A 24883-nucleotide genomic window follows, 5' to 3' on the forward strand; every position below is an offset into this window, starting at 1 on the left:
AGGTTGGTTTAGTATTTTTAATGATGATTTAGATCATGAGACATAATTTGTACTGGTCAACAGCAATATGCTATAATATTGCTTATTGCAGGAAGAGTAGTAACTTATGAAAATGACTCAGTTTGTTTGTAGTTTTCTCTTCTCAAACTTTTCTTCTCTGCATGTTTGTTTTCCTCGCAATGCTCTTTCAATGACAAGCAACCTTTGCCACGATAGTTGATCACTTTCCAATGGCAAAGGCTGCGAAGTGCTTTCCAGATCTTTGTGCTTAGAAATAAATTCCGAAAGCGACTTATTTTTCTAATCACGACCAGTTCCAAAAATTATTTATCCCCATATCCAACCGAAACACCGTTCCGCTATCTCTCTTATGGATGATATCCTTCTTCCACAACATGTTCCACAACAATTACATGAAACACGTGTTATTTCAAAACAAAATCAATGCACAATATTTAAAAATCCAACGCAATGATATTAACACGTTTAAGACACTAGGACCTAAAAATGTAAAGATTTTTAAAAGGGGAACTGCACTTTTTTTTTCAAATGTTGCCTATTGTTCACAATCATTATGAGGGACAAGAAGACACAAGTTTGTTTTTTTTGCATTATAACTTGGTGGCGAGCAATGCAGCTAATGGGAGCAATCAATTCCACCTCTAGATTGCTTTAAAAATGCATTCAAAACCGTCAACAATACTTTGTTTACGTTCTGTAACCTGTATAATAACCAAGCTGTAACAACATTGTTGTTGTAAAAACAAACACTTAGGAACTGTTTTTCTAGCGTAGTAACACATCGGCATGCTTTGGTATTAGCCATAATAGCTAGCTACGGAAAGAGATAAACTAGCTTCTACGTCAGCACGAAACACGTTTGAGTTTGTAATGCACAACACATTGCGATAGGACACCACTCTGTACTGACTGAAAAATATGAACAATTATATTACAGTATCTGTAAAGTATTAGCCCACAATTCATGTTTTGTTTGTACACAGCTAGCCATACAGTGTATGTACTGTAGTTGTCATAACAGGCATGGTGTGCTATGTGTATCATGATCAATATTTAAAGTGTGACTCACTCGATGGACAGTTGTGCGTTTGGTCCAGCTGTCCAAGGGCATTTTTCCGGTTTATTTGGTTAAGCACTCCATTTATGTCGAAATACCTTGGCTCCAAGTTCCACATTTACGTATTCGAGTCAAGCCGACCTCACACTCCTGGCTTCCGTCTGCTCCAACGTCTCACCTTCTGTTTGTGCTCGCTTCTGTAACCAACAGTTCATCCTCAGTATATTTAACTTAAAAAAGATAAGGTTGTGTATCCTCATATCTCCAAAAATAATCGTCTTTGTTGTGTATTGCCAAGTTTGCCATGCTTAGAAAAAAACACTTGCATTTGTTTTCGGAAGTAGAAACACACCTTTTTGGCAAGAAGTAGGAAGTGCGCTGCTATGGCAACGGAATTCAATGCACAGAAGAAATCACGGAAGAAAATGACCAATACGGTACTGAACAAAAAAATACAGTTTTGTTTTTGCTTCCATTTTTCATGAGATGAACTCAAATATGTAAAACTTACTATATACAGAAAAGACCGAGTCCTCTCAAATATTGTTCACAAATCTGTCTAAATCTGTGTTAGTGAGCATTTCTTCTTTACCAAGATAATCCATCCCACCTCACAGGTGTGGTATATCAAGATGCTGATTAAGCAGCATTATTATTGCACAGGTGTGCCTTAGGCTGCCCATTATAACATGCCACTTTAAAATGTGCAGTTTTGCTTTATTGGGGCTCTGGGGGGGTCAGAAAAGGAATCAGTATCTGGTGTGACCACCATTTGCCTCACATAGAGTTGATCAGGTTGTTGATTGTGGCCTGTGGAATGTTGGTCCACCTTTTCATTGGCTGTGCGAAGTTGCTAGATATTAGCAGGAACTGGAACACACTGTCGTATACGCCGATCCACAGCATCTCAAACATGCTCAATGGGTGACATGTCCGGTGCATATGCTGACCATGCAAGAACTGGGATGTTTTCAGCTTGCAGGAATTGTGTACTTGTCTCTCATAATGACTGTGAACGATAGGCAACATTAAAAAAACAAGTGCAGTTCCCCTTTAAGTATACTTTTTTTCTTAACGAACATCATCCCTAGTGCTCTTACATTTCAGAAAGAAGCCAGGTTTAACTTTTAGGGTCCAACGTCTGAAAATGTGGACACTTGTGACATCTATGACAATTAATACCACATGCACATGAGTAAAAAACTAATGGACTCTTCCGGGAACTGGGTTATAAGCTTGTAGGTGAGAGTGAAAGTGTGCCATTAAAATGCAACATATGGTGTCCTTCAGAGGAAATCGTGTACAGCTGCCGTTCGTGCAGGGTTCTGTATGGTGGTATACAGGTCAGCGTGGTGGGAAGACGCTTTTAGCGTTCCGAGAAAACCTTCTCAACGGAAATATGATTCTGTCAAGTCACCACAGAGTCACATTTTCATTATTTTTAGAGTTACATTTTACCACAAACATATGCAAGGAATTACTTACATGCATTTTTAGTCAACATAACAGCACATTGCGAGAAGCAGTAATGACTGAGTCCAAAATTTCACCTCATGTTTGAGCAAATCCCTGCAATATAATCTCACAATGTATAGGTTGTATAACCCTAATAATGCTTTTGTGTCTGCGCTTCCTCGCTTTGTTCAGCAATGGGACACTGAGTTGGAGCGCACGGCAGAAGAGTGGGCCGAGACCTGTCTGTGGGAGCACGGCCCTGCAAGCTTACTGCCCCAGATCGGACAAAATCTGGGAGCTCACTGGGGGAGGTAAATAAATCCTCATATTTTTTTAATAGACAATAAACATGCACGACTCATTTTTATTATTGCGGTTGTAGTTTGCAGTGGTGTAAAAATATACTGCGCCAGTACTGATGTAAAATTTTAAGTCAGCATATTTAGGGACCTGAGAGGTGCACGATATTGAATATGCTGCGATGCTCTTCTTCACTGATGCAAACTACGACCCCAATAACAAACATATACATATAATTTAACACAATATAAAAATGTTGTCACTATATGGTCAGTCCAGGATGCATTTTTTTTACATTATCAAATTCCATCCATCCATCCATTTTCTACCGCTTATTCCCTTTGGGGTCGCGGGGGGCGCTGGAGCCTATCTCAGCTACAATCGGGCGGAAGGCGGGGTACACCCTGGACAAGTCGCCACCTCATCGCAGGGCCAACACAGATAGACAGACAACATTCACACTCACATCCACACACTAGGGCCAATTTAGTGTTGCCAATCAACTTATCCCCAGGTGCATGTCTTTGGAAGTGGGAGGAAGCCGGAGTACCCGGAGGGAACCCACGCAGTCACGGGGAGGACATGCAAACTCCACACAGAAAGATCCCGAGCCCGGGATTGAACCCAAGACTACTCAGGACCTTCGTATTGTGAGGCAGATGCACTAACCCCTCTGCCACCGTGAAGCCCCACATTATCAATTTATTTATTTTATTTTAGGCTTTTTTAAATAACACTGATTTACTGATTTCTTGTAACCCTGACCTAAAAAAGAACAGGATTTCAACAAAATTTGGAAAACAAACACTGTATTGATGTTTTACTCGTTTTATACCACACAGACTTAAACGTAGACACTAGATGGGCGTAAAAGCACATACTCAGAACTCATTGTAAAATTACTGTACTGTTTTAATACATAATGATGATAATTTATTATAATCACAGAAAGAAACACCACCAAAGGCTTCCTTATTTTCCGCCGTCTGCTTTGTCGTCTGCAAGTTGCAGACATTCCCTGTGTACGTTTTACACTTGAAACGTGTTCGTCTATCTGAAACATTCATTTATGTTCCAACACATTTACTCACCCACATTAAGAGCATTTGTGAACCAAGGCCATCGTATAAAGGGGAAAGCTGATGACAATTCTAAGGGCCCACAGCCTGCTAGGGCCCTCACATAGCCCCCAGTAGCCTCTCTGACAAAATGATTATGCATACACTGAACTATTGATGTAGCCATTATGTAACAGCCCATAACTGGCAAACTAAAGGAACATCTCATTCAAATAAAGTGTGTTCGAGTCACAATGCTGCATTTGATTTTTTTTTTTATATGCTGGGTCGGCAAGAAAGCCAAGTGTTAATTGGATAGGGAGGAAGTTTCTGGCAATGCTTACTCTGCCTTTCCTCAAGGGTGGCAAAGTAAAAATGGCGAGGATGTTTGGTTTCTGCGTTAGCGTTTCCTGTTTGCTCACTGGCACTTCCAATAACCACTCTACTCCCAAGACAGCGAATTAGCTGTTTTGTGTCGTTCGAAGCAGAAGCAAACACATACACATAACTGAAGTGCTTGGCATTTTATGAACTATTATCAATTCTTCCAGAAGTCCTGCACATAGATAAATGCAGCATTCAGTGCATTATGTGTCAACACATATTATACATGCACACCTACAATTTGTGGGCTATTCCTCTATATCAGCACCATTTAATTGTTGTAAGCTTATCACAATAAACCTTTTTCTATCTTTTAACAACTTGACATCTGATAATACACACATTGAACTGCTCAAAGTGTGTATTTTCCCAATTCAGGCAACTTGATCTTATTGTTGCACAATATTTCTATGCAAAAGACTGAAAGTAACAGGAGTGAGATTTAGCACAAAATTTGCAAATCCATGAAATATAAACAAATGACATTCATGATAATAACATATAGACACGAAGCATATTCAACAAAAAACAACCAAAAAAATTCATAAAAACTATGTTTGAAAAAATAGGTATCAGGATTGTGCTGACTAAACTTAGTTTGGCCTTTCTATTGGCTGAATGATGCAACTTCCTATAGACCATGTGACTTATGGAATATTCCAAATATTTGTCCTTAGGTAATAGGACTGAGTGAAAACCCAGGGACAAGACTAGGTTGTGAATTTTTATTAATTTGTGTGGGTTTTTTGGAATGTTTGGATAAGGAGTGACAATCCATCCATCCATCCATCTTCTTTTGTTTATCCGAGGTCGTGTCGCAAAGGGCAGCAACCTATGCAGGGAAGCCCAGACTTACCTCTCCTCGGCTAATTCATCTAGCTTCTCCCAGGGGATCTCGAGGCATTCCCAGGCCAGCCGGGAGACATAGTCTCCCCAACGTGTCTTGGGCCTTCCCCGTGGGCTCTTACCGGTCGGACATGCCCCAGGAAGCCATCCGGTGGGCACCCTGACCAGATACACAAACCTCCTCATCTGACTCCTCTCAATGTGGAGGAGCAGCGGCTTTACTTTCAGTTCCTCCCGAATGACAGAGCTTCTCACCATATCTCTAAGGGAGAGCCCCGCCACCCGACGGAGGAAACTCATTTCGGCCGCTCGTACCCGTGATCAATTCACCCATGACAATGGGTGAATTGAGAGCGTTGCCTTCCGGCTCAGCTCCTTCTTCGCCACGACGGAGATGACACTGCTTCCTTTTCTGAGCGAGAACCATGGACTCGGACTTGGGGGTGCTGATTCTCACACTCGGCTGCGAACCGATACAGTTAGAGCCAAAGATCCTGACCAAATTAAGCCATCAAGACCACATAATCTGCAAAAAGTAGGGGCTGTAATCCTACATCCACCTAACCGGACGCACTGACTGAACCTAGGAATTCTGTCTATATAAGTTATGAACAGAATTGGTGACAAAGGGCAGCCCTAGCGAAGTCCAACCCTCACTGGAAACGAATCCGACTTACTGCCAGCTACGCGGACCAAGCTTTAACACTGATCATACAGGGAGCGGACTGCCACATTGAGACGGTCCGATACCCCATACTCCCTGAGCACTCCCCACAAGACTTCCTGAGGGACATGCTCGAAGGCCTTCTCCAAGCCCACAAAGCACATGTTGACAGGTTGGACAAACTCCCACGCACCCTCAAGAACCCTGCCGAGAGTATAGAGCTGATTCACAGTTCCACGACCAGAACGAAAACCACACAGCTCCTCCTGAATCTGAGGTACGGCCGGCATAGCCTCCTCTCCAGTACACCCGAATAGACCTCACCGGAATGGCTGAGGAATGTGATCCCATGATAGTTGGAACACACACTCCAGTTACCCTTCTTATAGAGAGGGACAACCACTCCGGTCTGCCAATCCAGAGGCACCACCCTCGAAGTACACCCAATGTTGCAGAGTTGTCAACCCTCCTGTGAGTGGTGAGCCCATCGGAGGGAGGACGCACTCTACCTTTGCAGGCCGTGCCCGGCCGGTCCCAGTGGTGACAGGCCCGGCCACCAGGCGCTCGCCATTGAGCCCCACCTCTGGGCCTGGCTCCAAAGGGGGGCCCCAGTGACCCGCATTCCTTGAATTGGACTTTCCATAGAGGTCTTCGAGTTGCTTTTTGTCTGGTCCCTCACCTAGGACCTGTTTGACTTGGGAGACACTACCTTTTAAAAACAGGTTACAGGTTACATACAAAAGTATACAAATGAGTTTTAAGATGGGACTTAAATGCTTCTACTGAGGTGGCATCTATATATATATATATATATATATATATATATATATATATATATATATATATATATATATATATATATATATCTACATGTAAATTCATAGACATATACTGTATGTATAAAAAATAAATAAATATGGTATATATATATATATATATATATATATATATATATATATATATATACTCCTCTCTGAGCTGCCACCTTACCGTGGTAGAGGAGTTTGCGTGTCCCAATGATCCTAGGAGCTATGTTGTCCGGGGGCTTTATGCCCCCTGGTAGGGTCTCCCAAGACAAACTGGTCCTAGGTGAGGGATCAGACAAAGAGCAGCTCAAAGACCTCCATGACGAATAAAAATAAAGGACCCAGATTTCCCTCGCCCGGACGCGGGTCACCGGGGCCCCCCTCTGGAGCCAGGCCCGGAGGTGGGGCACGATGGCGAGCCCCATGGGGCCCGGCCGGGCACAGCCCGAAGAGGCAACGTGGGCCCCCCCTCCAATGGGCTCACCACCCATAGCAGGGGCCATAGAGGTCGGGTGCATTGTGAGCTGGGCGGCAGCCGACGGCAGGGCACTTGGCGGTCCGATCCTCTGCTACAGAAGCTAGCTCTTGGGACGTGGAACGTCACCTCGCTGGGGGGGAAGGAGCCTGAGCTAGTGCGAGAGGTTGAGAAGTTCCGGCTAGATATAGTCGGACTCACTTCGACGCACAGCAAGGGCTCTGGAACCAGTTCTCTCGAGAGGGGCTGGACTCTCTTCCACTCTGGCGTTGCCGGCAATGAGAGGCGACGGGCTGGGGTGGCAATTCTTGTTGCCCCCCGGCTCAGAGCCTGCACGTTGGAGTTCAACCCGGTGGACGAGAGGGTAGCTTCCCTCCGCCTTCAGGTGGGGGGACGGGTCCTGACTGTGGTTTGCGCTTACGCGCCAAACCGCAGCTCAGAGTACCCACCCTTTTTGGATTCGCTCGAGGGAGTACTTGAGAGTGCTCCTCCGGGTGATTCCCTCGTTCTACTGGGGGACTTCAATGCTCATGTTGGCAGCGACAGTGAAACCTGGAGAGGCGTGATTGGGAAGAATGGCCGCCCGGATCTGAACCCGAGTGGTGTTCTGTTATTGGACTTTTGTGCCCGTCACAGATTGTCCATAATGAACACCATGTTCGAACATAAGGGTGTCCATATGTGCACTTGGCACCAGGACACCCTAGGCCGCAGTTCCATGATCGACTTTGTAGTTGTGTCATCGGATTTGCGGCCTCATGTTTTGGACACTTGGGTGAAGAGAGGGGCGGAGCTTTCAACCGATCACCACCTGGTGGTGAGTTGGCTGCGATGGTGGGGGAGAATGCCGGACAGACCTGGCAGGCCCAAACGCATTGTGAGGGTTTGCTGGGAACGTCTGGGAGAGTCTCCTGTCAGAGAGAGTTTCAATTCCCACCTCCGGAAGAACTTTGAACATGTCACGAGGGAGGTGCTGGACATTGAGTCCGAGTGGACCATGTTCCGCGCCTCTATTGTCGAGGCAGCTGATTGGAGCTGTGGCCGCAAGGTAGTTGGTGCCTGTCGTGGCGGTAATCCTAGAACCCGTTGGTGGACACCGGCGGTGAGGGATGCCGTCAAGCTGAAGAAGGAGTCCTATCGGGTTCTTTTGGCTCATAGGACTCCTGAGGCAGCGGACAGGTACCGACAGGCCAAGCGGTGTGCGGCTTCAGCGGTTGCGGAGGCAAAAACTCGGACATGGGAGGAGTTCGGGGAAGCCATGGAAAACGACTTCCGGACGGCTTCGAAGCGATTTTGGACCACCATCCGCCGCCTCAGGAAGGGGAAGCAGTGCACTATCAACACCGTGTATGGTGAGGATGGTGTTCTGCTGACCTCGACTGCGGATGTTGTGGATCGGTGGAGAAAATACTTCGAAGACCTCCTCAATCCCACCAACACGTCTTCCTATGAGGAAGCAGTGCCTGGGGAATCTGTGGTGGGCTCTTCTATTTCTGGGGCTGAGGTTGCCGAGGTAGTTAAAAAGCTCCTCGGTGGCAAGGCCCCGGGGGTGGATGAGAACCGCCCGGAGTTCCTTAAGGCTCTGGATGCTGTGGGGCTGTCTTGGTTGACAAGACTCTGCAGCATCGCGTGGACATCGGGGGCGGTACCTCTGGATTGGCAGACCGGGGTGGTGGTTCCTCTCTTTAAGAAGGGGAACCGGAGGGTGTGTTCTAACTATCGTGGGATCACACTCCTCAGCCTTCCCGGTAAGGTCTATTCAGGTGTACTGGAGAGGAGGCTACGCCGGATAGTCGAACCTCGGATTCAGGAGGAACAGTGTGGTTTTCGTCCTGGTCGTGGAACTGTGGACCAGCTCTATACTCTCGGCAGGGTCCTTGAGGTTGCATGGGAGTTTGCCCAACCAGTCTACATGTGTTTTGTGGACTTGGAGAAGGCATTCGACCGTGTCCCTCGGGAAGTCCTGTGGGGAGTGCTCAGAGAGTATGGGGTATTGGACTGTCTGATTTTGGCGGTCCGCTCCCTGTATGATCAGTGTCAGAGCTTGGTCCGCATTGCCGGCAGTAAATCGGACACGTTTTCAGTGAGGGTTGGACTCCGCCAAGGCTGCCCTTTGTCATCGATTCTGTTCATAACTTTTATGGACAGAATTTCTAGGCGCAGTCAAGGCGTTGAGGGGATCTGGTTTGGTGGCTGCAGGATTAGGTCTCTGCTTTTTGCAGATGATGTGGTCCTGATGGCTTCATCTGGCCAGGATCTCCAGCTCTCGCTGGATCGGTTCGCAGCCGAGTGTGAAGCGACTGGGATGAGAATCAGCACCTCCAAGTCCGAGTCCATGGTTCTCGCCCGGAAAAGGGTGGAATGTCATCTTCGGGTTGGGGAGGAGACCCTGCCCCAAGTGGAGGAGTTCAAGTACCTCGGAGTCTTGTTCACGAGTGAGGGAAGAGTGGATCGTGAGATCGACAGGCGGATCGGTGCGGCGTCTTCAGTAATGCGGACGCTGTATCGATCCGTTGTGGTGAAGAAGGAGCTGAGCCGGAAGGCAAAGCTCTCAATTTACTGGTCGATCTACGTTCCCATCCTCACCTATGGTCATGAGCTTTGGGTTATGACCGAAAGGACAAGATCACGGGTACAAGCGGCCGAAATGAGTTTCCTCCGCCGGGTGGCAGGGCTCTCCCTTAGAGATAGGGTGAGAAGCTCTGTCATCCGGGGGGAGCTCAAAGTAAAGCCGCTGCTCCTCCACATCGAGAGGAGCCAGATGAGGTGGTTCGGGCATCTGGTCAGGATGCCACCCGATCGCCTCCCTCGGGAGGTGTTTAGGGCACGTCCGACCGGTAGGAGGCCACGGGGAAGACCCAGGACACGTTAAATAAATAAATAATAAATGGGTTGTACTTGTATAGCGCTTTTCTACCTTCAAGGTACTCAAAGACTATGTCTCCCGGCTGGCCTGGGAACGCCTCGGGATCCCCCGGGAGGAGCTGGACGAAGTGGCTGGGGAGAGGGAAGTCTGGGCTTCCCTGCTTAGGCTGCTGCCCCCGCGACCCGACCTCGGATAAGCGGAAGAAGATGGATGGATGGATGGATGGATATATATATATATATATATATATATATATATATATATATATATATATATATATATATATATATATATATATATATACAGATATATATATATATATATATATATATATATATATATATATATATATATATATATATATATATATATATATATATATATATGTATATATATATATATATATATATATATATATATATATATATATATATATATATATATATATATATATATATATATATATATATATATATATATTCATAGACGTATACTGTATGTATAAAAAAATAAATAAATATGGTAATCAATTAAAATAGTAATTTTGATTTGTTTCCATTTTTTTTAGTATCCCTAATAGTTATAAATTGCATTTATGTATTTTATTTTTACAGAGTTGAACCTGGTGAACATTCTTAAAAACTACAAAACTTTTTTTCAACAAAAGAATTAAGAAGAAAACTTGAGTGAGTACCAACCATTTAGCTTTGTTTTAGTTGCTAGGCAAAAAATAAATGTCAAGCCACACCCACCATGCTGTTCAAACAGCAAATTAGACATGAACCCTAAATAAATTGATGCAAAAACAAACAGCACTTTATGAATTATGAGTCTACAGTAAGTATACACATTCATCTCAATTGAATCACTGCTCTGTGTTATGTATAAAACATGCCAGAGCAGAAAAAGAAAAACAACACTTTTTTGATTTAATGACTAGCCAGCATTGTTTTATTGTTGATAATGCCGTGTCAAATCCCTGCAGGTATCGACCCCCCACCTTCCATGTACAAGCCTGGTATGATGAAGTGAAAGACTACTCCTACCCCTACCCTCAGGAGTGTAACCCCTATTGCCCGTTACGATGCTCTGGCCCAGTTTGCACACATTACACCCAGGTAAGAACAGATACATCTGGGTCGGGAAACAAATTTTCAGGTGTTTATTTTAATGGTCGATATCAAATTCTAGTTGGTGTGGGCCACCAGCAGCCGGGTTGGCTGTGCGGTCAACATGTGCTACAATATGAACGTATGGGGACAGATTTGGGCCAAAGCCGTGTATCTGGTGTGCAACTATTCGCCAAAGTAAGTCCCTGCATTGTTTAAAATGCTGCTCTTTCCCAAATGCATGGCAGATATAAAGGCTATAGCGCATGTTGCAGTTTACTCTACACGGAATGCAGTTCACCACAGCGCCATCTGCTGGATCTGGTGTGTCACTTCTCTCAATTGTCCCCCAATGCAAGCAGATTGTAACAGTATTAAAGAAATAGACAAATCGACTGTAACAGACTGTAACAGTACAATAACAGTATAAATAAGTATAAAAATACAATTTAAAAAAAGAATCGGTCGGCACCTTATTTCAGATCTGCACCACACCTTTACGCTCTAATGTATTTTACGAATTAAAAGTCCCATATTATGCCAAATGAAAAACTGTAATTGTGTTACAATAGCCTCTCTATGAACAGCTAAAGTAAGAAATATCTATTATCTTCCTCACTTGTTAGATCCCCTTCTAGGAGTGGAAACGCTTGGTTTTAAATGTCAGGTTTTAATAACATCATAAACATACAACAAAAAAAACCTCCATCTTCATGGACATTATACCGCCTCTGACCCGCCTTAGCGAGAGTAGATGATTAGATGTATGAGCCCACCACTTCACAAAGGACACCTTTATCCATCCATCCATCCATTTTCTATCGCTTGTCCCTTTTTAAAAAATGAATAAATAAACAGGCTTCATGATACATCTTAAAGTAAAGCATTAAGCCATGCTAATTATCTTATTTTTTCAGTAAATAGGCTAAACTAGCCTGAACTTTTTAGAGCTCACATACAATACATGGAAGTTCTTTGTTTTTTATATTTAATAAATTTGCAAAAACTTTTTAAAAAAAACAACTTACTCACATTGTTATTATGGGGTATTGTGTGTAGAATTTTAAGGACAAAAATGAACGTATTCCATTTTAGGAAATAAGGCTGTAACATAACCAAATGTGGAAAAAGTGATGCACATAGCTATGCTAGTGTTGCAAACATTTGTGCCCTCCGCATAATGGCACCGATGGCAACGTAAACTGAAGTAGCCAGACAGCTCGTGCTAAACGAATGTGGACTCAGACACCAACAGCAGCCCTCATAACGGCGGCGTAACGCTAGCCAATATAGCCACAACAACACAGCAGGTCCTCATTATACACCAGTGATGGTTACAGCGGGCAAGGTTGCATTCAGGAAACCCCAAAATTATGAGCCTCAAACATTACAACCCAAACAAGTCAGTTTTTGCCCATCTCTACATTCTGTATTGCTGCAATAATTATGACAATTTGTTGTAGATTTGATTTCTTATTTTTTAATCTGTTATTTAGTTATCATTTACTTTATATAATTGAGTTATTTCAATTACTACTAATGTGTTCAACTCAACACAAATGTGCATGTTTTCTATTTTTTAAGTCCCGGTTCGGGCATCTTTTAAGCATTGGCACCGTCTTTTTAAAGTGCCACTTTTGTACTAGTATCTGACTGTTAATGTAAACAATAACCATCCCATGTAGCATTTGTTGTGTTTGACAAGTGTAGCTTTACGGTGTACAGTACGTGCACAATAGTGCTTCATGTAGCGACACTCTCTGTCAGAGACAGCTCATTAGCATCAACGGTCCAGATAATAAACGACCAAAAGCACTTTTAAACTAAACTAACGAAACTAATTTAAAAAACACTTTAGATAAACTTTTGTGGGACCTCTGAGACAATAAAAAAAACAATCAATATGGGACCTTTACTGAACTAATTGTGCTTTTCAACACCAGGAACAAGAGGTCTTCAAGAAGGCCACTGTGTTTCGCTCTAAATTTAGTTGCAGGGCTATTTATTTACCTCACTGACTTGGGGGAAAGCCAAAAACCACAATAACTGTGCAGCGGTTAGTCTGACCACAGAACCAAGAAATGGCTGCCATACACTTTGCCTTAACAGTTGTTGTTGGCTAGCATTGGTGTTCTTTTTTTACTGACACCTGCTGGATTGGAAGTGTAGTGCAGTTACTTTGCATTACGCTGACTGTAAAATGAAGCTTCGAACTGTGCCTTTAATAAAACTGTTATGTGTCCTAAAAAGGGGAAACTGGTTGGGTTATGCACCGTACAAACACGGGACCCCCTGTTCCGCATGCCCTCCCAGCTATGGAGGCGGCTGCAGAGACAATCTCTGCTACAAAGGTATGTGGGGCCGCATTAGATGCACCTAAGATGAAAAAGTGATTGTTATTGACTTGACTTCGTTTTAAGGGCACGACAACAACCTTCTACCAGAAGAAAGAGAAGAAAACAACTTTATTGAGCCCGAGCAGAAGATCCGGCCTCGGGTTTCCAAACCTGAGACTCCCAGTCTTCCTGTTCCTGCCCCCACCAAGCCCCCCACAGTGGTCCTGCCAAAGAATGAAGTGGTCAACACACAGCAGATGTGTAAGCTGCCATTTGACTGTTTATTTTGTGTCTAGTTTCTTTTTCTTTCAAGAAAAAAAAAAAAGATGAGGCTGATCTGTTCCAGGCTTGGGAGTGGTGATAAAGTATTGTAGAAAAAAAAAAAATGGGTCAAATTTTATGAGTGGCTTTTTTTAAGTGCTGAGCGAGCAAAAACGGCTAACAAATTTGGCCTTGACCGGAAATGTTATTCTTGTAATTATTCCTAAATAGCCTTGATGTTCTGTAGCCTTTATCTGTCATCTCCCTGACTGGCCCTGACAGTCTCAATGTGGCGAGCAGGCAGAAGAGGGTGAGCTCTGTTTTATTTTAAGCCTGTTTACTTTTGGCCAGCCGAGGGAGAGACAGAGAGAGAGAGACAGAGAGAAGGAGAGAGAGCAAGAGGGAGAGAGAGAAAGAGAGGGAGATGGAAGGAGAGAGAGAGAGAGAGAGTCAGACAGATAAAGAGAGAGAGAGAGTCAGACAGATAAAGAGAGAGAGAGAGAAAGAGAGAGAGAGAGAGAGAATGAGTGAGAGAGCGAGAACGAGAGAGAGAGAAACAGACAGAAAGACAGACAGATAAAGAGCGAGAGAGAGGGAAAGAAAACGAGAGAGACAGACAGACAGACAGACTGTTAAAGAGAGAGAGAGACAGAGAGAGAGAGCAAGAGGGAGCGAGATAAAACGATAGAGAGAGAGGGAGAGACAGACAGACAGACAGATAAAAGAGAGAGAGAGATAATTTTTTTGATTGTGTTTTAATGCTGGCTTTGGCAATGTAGACATATGTTTCCCATGTCAAAAAAAACCTTTAAATTTAAATTGAATTGAATTGAGAGAGAGGGAGAGAAAAGAGAGAGAGAGAGAGAGAGAGAGAGAGAGAGACAGACAGACAGAAGACAGTCAGTCAGACAGATAAAGAGAGAGAGAACGACAGAGAGTGAGAGAAAGACAGACAGACAGTCAGTCAGACAGATAAAGAGAGAGAGTGACAGAGAGAGACAGTGAGAGAGATAAAGAAATAGAGAGAGACAGACAGACAGACAGACAGACATACAGACAGACAGACAGACAGGTTAAGAGAGAGAGAGTTCTGTTTTTTTAAATGGCTTCGTGGCTTTAAGCTGACACATCCTCCATGCAGTACTGACCACTCTGGTCATGATGTTTCAGGCCAGGTAATTTAACACAACAATGACCTAGAACAGTTGGCACCATACCAAATGTTGTCATGACCACAGCAGGCCAGTTGTTGGTGATGTCAGTTATGTAAAAATGGTTATGTTAAGAGGTGTTTTCTACTTCCTTGTGGTCTACATAACATTCTTTGGTGTTAATGTTGCATGGATTATGTTTTACAGACCATCTTAAAGCCGCTTTCTGAATGTCTCTTCAGGATGCCTGTTTTGTGGGTGGTCGTATTTATGTGCCTCCACTTCGACTGCATTTTCTCACCTGTCAGCCATGTTGTAGTGTTTAGCGCTTCCATATCAGGCCAACTGATAAGTTTGAATTATACGCTACTTTGTATTACAAAAGGCTACAGCGGAGGATGCATGTGCACATACAAGCCAGTCTGCCCCACAACAAGATGATAGCGAAAAATAAGGATCGGACTACAATGGCGGACTCGCACAAAGCTCTCCCATATATGGAGATATCCGCTGACGTAACTTAGGCCCCGTTTCCATTAAGCCGGATAAGGTTATCCAGGGTAAATCACACATAACCTTATCCGTGTCCACACCCAACAATGCCACCGTTTAAGAACTCCGCCCCCCTCCGCCCGCCGGCGCAACGCAACCTAGTACGCATTCGCAGAAAAAAAATAAAAATCCACCTGAGCGTCCATCTGCTCCAAGCTCTCCAGTAGATGACTTTACTTTACTGTGAAGTTGCTATTTAAAAGAGCTACATTGTAAATAGTTTGCTGTGCATTTTACATTTGTTTGCTGTGTTTTGAGTGCAAGTTTTTAAATCAAAATGTATCTCCTTTGAACAATATCCAGTGTTGTGGTATTTCAATTAACTACAGTCCAGTGTGCTGTGGGGCCCTATTGTAGAGAATCTTTAATCGACATGAGAAAGTAGACAATGCGATAAAGAACATTTAACAACAATTACAACGATTAATTTAGACAGAGAATACCCAAAGTAATAATGGTGGAGTTAGCGAAGATGCGGGCATCACACACGCTGCCTCGCCATTTTACAGTCACACCTATAAAGCAATATTTGTAGTCACACACTGCCTATCACGATCACATCCACGGGAGGAAGGGACAAAGTTTTTTGCTTAGTAGAATCACAGCTGAGTGATGACATTGGAAAGTTCTCTTGTCGTCTGAGATGTGTTGTATCCGAAATAGCTGCAATCCCTCGTTGCCTTCTTTTAAGGTATTGATTTGTGATTTCCAAAAGCGTCTGTACATGTAGAAGAAGGAGAAACACGGGCATGTCTGGATGATCCGCCTCCATCTTTGCTATGAAGCTGCCTGTGGCGCGGTCTTTCTGGCGTTACTTCCTCTCCGAACTCAGTTTGTAAACGATCAATGAGTCCATACAAAGCTAAGTGCCGGAGATTCGAAAAATAGACGGTGCACTTACCCGTGTAAAAATTTGTCCGAGGAGGGGTACCTTAAATGCTGGTTTAGTGTGGCTGAAACGGGGCTTAGGCTAAATAATTATTACAAACCCCGTTTCCATATGAGTTGGGAAATTGTGTTAGATGTAAATATAAACGGAATACAATGATTTGCAAATCCTTTTCAACCCATATTCAATTGAATGCACTACAAAGACAAGATATCTGATGTTCCAACTTATAACCTTTATTTTTTTTGCAAATAATAATTAACTTAGAAATTCATGGCTGCAACACGTGCCAAAGTAGTTGGGAAAGGGCATGTTTACCACTGTGTTACATCACCTTTTCTTTTAACAACACTCAATAAACGATTGGGAATTGAGGAAACTAATTGTTGAAGCTTTGAAAGTGGAATTCTTTCCCATTCTTGTTTTATGTAGAGCTTCAGTCATTCAACAGTGCGGGGTCTCCGCTGTCGTATTTTACGCTTCATAATGCGCCACACATATTCGATGGGAGACAGGTCTGGACTGCAGGCAGGCTTTTTTTACGAAGCCACGCTGTTGTAACACGTGCTGAATGTGGCTTGGCATTGTCTTGCTGAAATAAGCAGGGGCGTCCATGAAAAAGACGGTGCTTAGATGGCAGCATATGTTGTTCCAAAACCTGTTTGTACCTTTCAGCATTAATGGTGCCTTCACAGATGTGTAAGTTACCCATGCCTTAGGCACTAATGCACCCCCATACCATCACAGATGCTGGCTTTTTAACTTTGCGTCGATAACAGTCTGGATGGTTCGCTTCCCCTTTGGTACGGATGACACGATGTCTAATATTTCCAAAAACAATTTGAAATGTGGACTCCTCAGACCACAGAACACTTTTCCACTTTGCATCAGTTCATCTCAGATGATCTCGGGCCCAGAGAAGCCGACGGTGTTTCTGGATGTTGTTGATAAATGGCTTTCGCTTTGCATAGTAGAGCTTTAACTAGCACTTACAGATGTAGCGACGAACTGTATTTAGTGACAGTGGTTTTCTGAAGTGTTCCCGAGCCCAAATGGTGATATCCTTTCGAGATTGATGTCGGTTTTTGATCCAGATCGAAGGTCACGGTCATTCAATGTTGGTTTCCGGCCGTGCCGCTTACGTGGAGTGATTTCTCCAGATTCTCTGAACCTTTTGATGATATTATGGACCGTAGATGTTGCACCTCCTGGTACCCTAGCACCTCCAAAACCCTCAAATCTAAACTCCAAAAATCCCAGAACAAGCTAGTCAGATTACTTCTAGACCTCCACCCCAGATCACACCTTACTCCTACCCACTTTTTCAAAGTGGGCTGGCTCAGGGTGGAGGACAAAGTAAAACAACTTGCACTGAGCCTCGCCTATAAAATCCGCTACACCTCCCTGATACCGAAGTACATGTCAAACTACTTCCTTAATGTAAATGACCGCCATAACCTCAACACCAGGGGGAGCTCCACTAACCACGTTAAACCCAGATTCCGATATAACAAAGGTCTTAACTCATTCTCTTTCTATGCCACATCAATGTGGAATGCGCTCCCAACAGATGTAAAAGAAAGGGCATCTCTATCCTCCTTCAAAACCGCAATAAAAGTACACCTCCAGGCAACTTCAACCCTAAACTAACACCCTCCCTGGATTGTTAATAATTAAATGTAAATAATAAAATGTAGATACTTTTTCTTATGCCTTCTGATCTCTCTCTCTCTCTCTCTCTCTCTCTCTCTCTCTCTCTCTCTCTGCCCACTACTTGCTGTACATATCCTACCAAGTCAGACCTACACTGTTTCAATGTCCATTTCTCTGTTCTCAATTGTTGATGACTGAAGTGATGATAACAACCAAACCTAACCCCCCCACCCCCCCTCCACATCCCACACCCCGGATTGTAAATAATGTAAATAATTCAATGTATATACACTGATGATTATTTTGTATGATGACTGTATTACGATGATAGTATATATCTGTATCATGAATCAATTTAAGTGGACCCCGACTTAAACAAGTTGAAAAACGTATTCGGGTGTTACCATTTAGTGGTCAATTGTACGGAATATGTACTTCACTGTGCAACCTACTAATAAAAGTCTCAATCGATCAATCAATCAAATCCCTAAATTTCCTGCAATTGCGCTTTGAGAAATGTTGTTCTTAAACTGTTTGACTATTTGCTCACGCAGTTGTGGACAAAGGGGTGTACCTCGCCCCATCCTTTCTTGTGAAAGACTGAGTGTCAAGACTTGGTCCGGGGTGTGTGCTTTTCCGGGATGCAACGGAAAGTTGGCACGGGCGAGACGTGAATGAAGGTACATGATTTATTTAAAGACTATAAATACAAAAAAAGGATCAAACAAAAAGCGCGCACAGTGGCGGAGAATAAACTATGAACAATTAAACAAAACTTGCAAACTATGGCTTGAATAAAGAAAACTTACTTGGCATGGACAAAAAAGGAGCAGCGTGAACATGGACATGAAAAAATGGACAGAGCATACATGTGGTGTGAGGTCGTCAGAAAGACAAACTGAAAAAACACAACTTAAATACTACAGACATGATTAACGAAAACAGGTGCGTGACTCAAGACGTGAAACAGGTGCGTGACGTGACAGGTGAAAACTAATGGGTTGCTATGGTGACAATCAAGAGTGCACAATGAGTCCAAACGTGGAACAGGTGAAACTAATGGGTAATCATGCAAACAAGACAAGGGAGTGAAAAGCCAGAAACCAAAGATTCCTATAACTAAACAAAAACATGACTTAAAACAAAAACATGATTACACAGACATGACAGAGCCCCTCCCTTAAGGACAGATACCAGATGTCCATAAAAAAAATTAACAAGAGTCATGGGAGGGCGGGAGGGGGACATGGCGGTGGGTCGCCAGCCCAAGTGGCCCCGAATCCACCGAGGCAAAGTCAAGTGGCGGCGGCGAGTGGAACGCCGCTGCAGCAGGCGAGGCGGACGCCCAGGGATTGGCCACATTCGTGGCCGACTGGGAGGTGGGCGCACTTGGCGTGGCGGACGACCAGGTAGCGGCCATATCCGTGGCCGACGAGGAGACAGGCGCGTCGTCAACTTGGCAGGCGTGGCAGCTCGGCGTGGCAAGTCAGGCGGCGAAGCTCGGCGTGGCGCGTCCGGCGGCGAAGCTCGGCGTGGGTCTTGGTCTTGGTCTAGGCGTGGGTCTTGGTCTTGGTCTAGGTCTTGGCATGGCGGGTCTTGGTCTTGGCATGGCGGGTCTTGGTCTTTGCATGGCGGGTCTTGGTCTTGGTCTTGGCATGGCGGGTCTTGGTCTTGGCATGGCGGATCTTGGTCTTGGTCTTGGCATGGCAGGTCTTGGCGTCGTTGAGCTGCGACTGGCGGCACTTGGCGTCGTTGAGCTGCGACTGGCGGCACTTGGCGTCGTTGAGCTGCAACTGGCGGCACTTGGCGTCGTTGAGCTGCGACTGGCGGCACTTGGCGTCGTTGAGCTGGTACCGGAGCTTGGCTTGGTGGGTCTTGGTCTTGGTCTTGGCGTGGAGGGTCTTGGTCTTGGACTTGGCATGGAGGGTCTTGGTCTTGGACTTGGCATGGAGGGTCTTGGTCTTGGACTTGGCGTGGAGGGTCTTGGACTTGGCGTGGAGGGTCTTGGTCTTGGACTTGGCGTGGAGGGTCTTGGTCTTGGACTTGGCGTGGAGGGTCTTGGTCTTGGCTTGGCAGTGCTTGGTCTTGGCTTGGCAGTGCTTGGCGGCGTGGAGCTGGTACCGGAGCTTGGCATGATGCGGCTAGGCGTGGTGCGGGTACTGGAGTCTGCCGTGGAACTTGGCGTGGTGGAGCTGGTGCGGCAACAGATGCAGCGACAGGTGCTAGCCGTGGAGCTGTGACTGGTGCTAGCCGTGGAGCAGGTGGAGGTGGCCTAGCTGGGGGTTGCGGCTTGGCAGGTCGGAAGACTGGTGAGGGCGGTCGTGCTGGAGGCTGTGGCTTGACGGGTCGGAAGACTGGTGAGGGCGGTCGTGCTGGAGGCTGTGGCTTGACAGGTCGGTAGACTGGTGGTGGCGGCCGTGAGGGAGGCTGTGGCTTGACATGGTGATGCAGAGCCACCCCACCTACACAGCTCCCGACCCCAGCCCCCCCCTCAAGGGGCGGATACCAGACGCGCTCCCTGCGGTCTGGAACTCTCTGTAGGGGTGGGCGGGGGAGTTCAGGAATTTCCCCTTTATTTTGGCCACAATATTTTTCTTTATCCCCCACCTGGGGTTGTGTGGGCGGAAAAAAAGAAAAAAATTGTGACGGGGGCGGGACTTGAGTCTTGGGGGGCGGGGCATGAGTCTTGGGGGGCGGGGCATGAAATTGGGATGGCTGTGACTGACTAGACCTGATTTCTAAAAACATGTTTTGATAATGTTTTATCAAAGACATGCCATTAGTGTCTTTTGTTGGAGGCGGGTGTTCAAAAGAAAAAGAGTTGAAAAAAAAATCCTGGGCTGTGATGTCATCCTGGGGAAGCCGAGCAGACTGTTGCTTGCTTCCGCCCGGAGGGGGCGGGGCTTGTGGGAGCGGCGTGTACCGCTGGCTCGCGGATGTCCTTCCTGGCGTCCCTCGCCTTTGGCGGCGCTTCCTTGGCTGGGATGACGCGCCAACGTCCCCGGGCCAAACGGAGCTGATCGGCACCAGTTTGCCAGTCGGACCCCACATGAGATCCTTGCGCTCCGTGGGGGAATAGCGGAGCGTCTCAGCTTCCATGGCGCGCAGGACCTCCCACGTTCCTTCGTCCAATCTTTCCAACTCGGCCAACTTAGGTGCGGAAAAGCGGGTCTGCTGACGACCTACTGTCAAGACTTGGTCCGGGGTGTGTGCTTTTCCGGGATGCAACGGAAAGTTGGCACGGGCGAGACGTGAATGAAGGTACATGATTTATTTAAAGACTATAAATACAAAAAAAGGATCAAACAAAAAGCGCGCACAGTGGCGGAGAATAAACTATGAACAATTAAACAAAACTTGCAAACTATGGCTTGAATAAAGAAAACTTACTTGGCATGGACAAAAAAGGAGCAGCGTGAACATGGACATGAAAAAATGGACAGAGCATACATGTGGTGTGAGGTCGTCAGAAAGACAAACTGAAAAAACACAACTTAAATACTACAGACATGATTAACGAAAACAGGTGCGTGACTCAAGACGTGAAACAGGTGCGTGACGTGACAGGTGAAAACTAATGGGTTGCTATGGTGACAATCAAGAGTGCACAATGAGTCCAAACGTGGAACAGGTGAAACTAATGGGTAATCATGCAAACAAGACAAGGGAGTGAAAAGCCAGAAACCATTCCTATAACTAAACAAAAACATGACTTAAAACAAAAACATGATTACACAGACATGACACTGAGCATTTTTTGAGAAGCTGTTTTTATACCCAATCATGGCACCCACCTGTTCCCAATTAGCCTGCACACCTGTGGGATGTTCCAAGTAAGTGTTTGATGAGCATTCCTCAACTTTATCAGTATTTATTTCCACCTTTCCCAACTTCTTTGTCACGTGTTGCTGGCATCAAATTCTAAAGTTAATGATTATTTGCAAAAAACAAAAAATGTTTATCAGTTTGAACATCAAATATGTTGTCTTTGTAGCATATTCAACTGAATATGGGTTGAAAATTATTTGCAAATCATTGTATTCCGTTTATATTTACATCAAACACAATTTCCCAATTCATATTTAAACGGGGTTTGTAGTTTAAGAGGTTAAACGACTTAGTGTAGACATGGCCTAAGGCAAATTACTTAACTAAAGGTTGTTTGGAGAGAAGTAAGATTGTTTTGTAAATTTCTCCGCCATGTTTTCATGATTGGATTTCACATTTTTAGGGTCTTATGAAGATCCCAAATACACAAAAACAGGTAACAATAGGCAAGAAACGTTGGTCTGGTAGGTTGACCTACCATCACGAAAACACAGGCAGTTGCCTCTGTGACCCCAAACATCTCATAAAAAAAGAGTTTTAAATGACTTTTTCTCTATTTATCTATATTATTTATTTATTTATCGTTTTAATAAGTGCACTTAAAACAACATAAAAATGCTTAATCAAGGGAGACACTTTTCATCACAAATATCTGAGTATTAAAGCGCTCAAAAAAGTAAACCGCGGGTCTACTTGGAAACGTTACCGATACCAATATCAATATATTTTTTAATACCTGTATTTATCTGTATTCTTTATGTTAATTGGTGTAAATCACAGGTATCAAACTCAAGGCCCAGGGGCCAAAGCTGGCACGCAAAAGCCTGGAAATAATATGCGTTAATAAAATACTTAATCTTTTCTTACTAAATATATTTGTTTATTCTCTTTTGACATTAAACATCATGTACTGCATGCAATTGCATTTCTTTTAAAATTCAATATTATCAAAATCAAAATATTATATTATCATGTATTCCAAAAATATTTGTTGTTAAAATAAAGATAAATACTGTACTTAAATATCTGCTTGATTTATAATCTCAAAACAAATTATCAATCAAATGTTAGACTGTAAAATTGACAATAGATTTTATGGTTAAATTCAACTTTGGTACTATTTTTTCCCATATACAGTAAGACACTAAAACATAAAAAAACAAACAAAAAAACATTAAAACAACAAGATTTCAGGGTAAACAAAAAAACTGGCAGCTCTGTTGCTTGAATTTTACCGCTAAAAATAGCGGTATTGTTTTTCCATTCCATTGCATTTATTAATTTTGTTTATATGCTGTAAAAAAAAAAAACACTGCGTTTACTCTAAAAATGCCAGTTTTTAAAGTAAAATTAAAAAAAATAATTTGCAGCTTATGTAAAAAAATACATTGTTAATGTATTCTATATATACATGTATATTCATATATTACTCATTGTTAAATGCGGCCCTCTGAGGGCAACCATAACTGCGACGTGGCCCTCAATGAAAATTAGTTTGACACCCCTGGTGTAAATGAAGGTGTAACAAAATTGCATTTTTTATGAGCATTTTATTAGCACAGATGTTGTACATCACCAACATCATGTATCATCTCAGAGCAGGGAAGTCTTTTATCAACACCTGCTTTTTAAGTCTTTAGCAAGTCAACTATGATGAAATACATATTATCATCTCGTAAAGACCACACAGCTGCATCACTCATCACAATTACACTCAGCTGGAAATAATATTTATGTATGGCATTCACACTTTTTACATATAAAATATATAACAGAAATCAACACAATCAACGAGCATGTTATGTGGGTGTGCAAGGTGTGTTTTGATGCCATGCAAACTAGAGACCTGTCACCGGATACTATCTTGTGTCAGAGCTACTTTATGGATTATTATATTACTTCAAAATTGTCACTTTTTTGAGTAGTGAATATTTGCCTTCAAATTGACACAAACTCTTTAGCGTGTGTGACTTTGAGGAACTTTTGAGGAGGACATATTGTCATGTTATAAACGTTTGTGTGGTGTTGCTTTCCCTTTTGTGATTATTCCAAGATGAATATCAGAGTCTACCAATTTTGGGGGGGTTTTTTATGCGTGGCAGCGGCACCTGAAGGTATTGTGACAACATGTCATAATTACGATAGTTACAACCAGAAGTGTCACTGTTGATTGTATCTCAACTTGTTTGCTGTCGAAAGAATTGTACAGCTATTAGCCCGCAGACAGGTAGTAATTAAAATGCTGATATGTATGCAAATGTGTCCCATCTATAAAATTCTAATTTATAAACATGATTGGTGATTGTCATGAAAATGCTTTTTAAACGATTGTTTTCATGTTTTGCAGCTCAGCTCGTAACCTGTGACACCAAGCTGCGGGATCAGTGCAAAGGAACAACATGCAACAGGTAGCGTTGAAACCAGAATGGTACCCAGAACCGTAAAGCGCAGCCCTCCGCCAAAGTTAGACGGTTTTAATTAGTCGAGAACATTTGATGTACAGTCCTCCCTCAGTTATCGCTGTGAATAGATTTTGAACAAGACAGAGATAAATGAATTTCTGCAAAGTCAGAATCGTTATTTATAAATTTAATATTTTCATAGTTAGGGCATTAAAAAAAAACGTTTAATACATTCTAAATGTTTTTCTGACATTATGAGAGCCCTCTAGACATGAAATAATATTCGTTAGTCATACTGTCTGAGGCTGAAGCGCGCGCTAGATTTGGTCTCCCCTCATGGCCAATACTATTGTAGGATTTCTTTTTTTTTTTTGATTTAGCCATTTTTATGCTTGAAAAATACTTTATTTTAAAAAAAAAATGCTTTAAAATCTGCAAGTGGCGAAGGACAACTTTATATAGAAGAAGTTATGTCAATGCACAGCTGAAAATACAAGGCAAGAAAATACTCGTAATAGGGATGTAACAATATGATTTATTTATTTATTTAACAGTAGAATTAACAGAATGCAGTGAGCCCTCTTTTCAGTCATCCACAATCTTTGTCTCAGTGGGACCGCTAGATTACACACACACACACACACACACACACACACACGATTCACGGACATCCTTATTTGTGCTTTGCTAGTGAGAAGTTCTGCAAAGTAACAAAAATGAAGACGAAAAGTTATGATTACAAAGCCAAATGTCCCGTTGTGGTAATATTT

General features: G+C 43.5%; 1 protein-coding gene across 2 annotated transcripts in view; it reads left to right on the plus strand.

The window, feature by feature from the left end:
• Nucleotides 1-24883, plus strand: part of LOC133609747 (cysteine-rich secretory protein LCCL domain-containing 1-like) — a 64447-nt gene that overhangs the window by 26991 nt on the left and 12573 nt on the right. For both annotated transcript variants that reach the window (XM_061965626.2, XM_061965627.2), the window contains exons 3-8: nucleotides 2726-2844; nucleotides 10918-11050; nucleotides 11124-11239; nucleotides 13292-13392; nucleotides 13462-13638; nucleotides 24059-24119. In XM_061965626.2, coding sequence (XP_061821610.1) covers nucleotides 2726-2844; nucleotides 10918-11050; nucleotides 11124-11239; nucleotides 13292-13392; nucleotides 13462-13638; nucleotides 24059-24119 — 707 coding nt within the window. The remainder of the gene's footprint in view (nucleotides 1-2725; nucleotides 2845-10917; nucleotides 11051-11123; nucleotides 11240-13291; nucleotides 13393-13461; nucleotides 13639-24058; nucleotides 24120-24883) is intronic.

Source organism: Nerophis lumbriciformis, linkage group LG07 (genome assembly GCF_033978685.3).
Source record: "Nerophis lumbriciformis linkage group LG07, RoL_Nlum_v2.1, whole genome shotgun sequence".
Lineage (NCBI taxonomy): Eukaryota > Metazoa > Chordata > Actinopteri > Syngnathiformes > Syngnathidae > Nerophis > Nerophis lumbriciformis.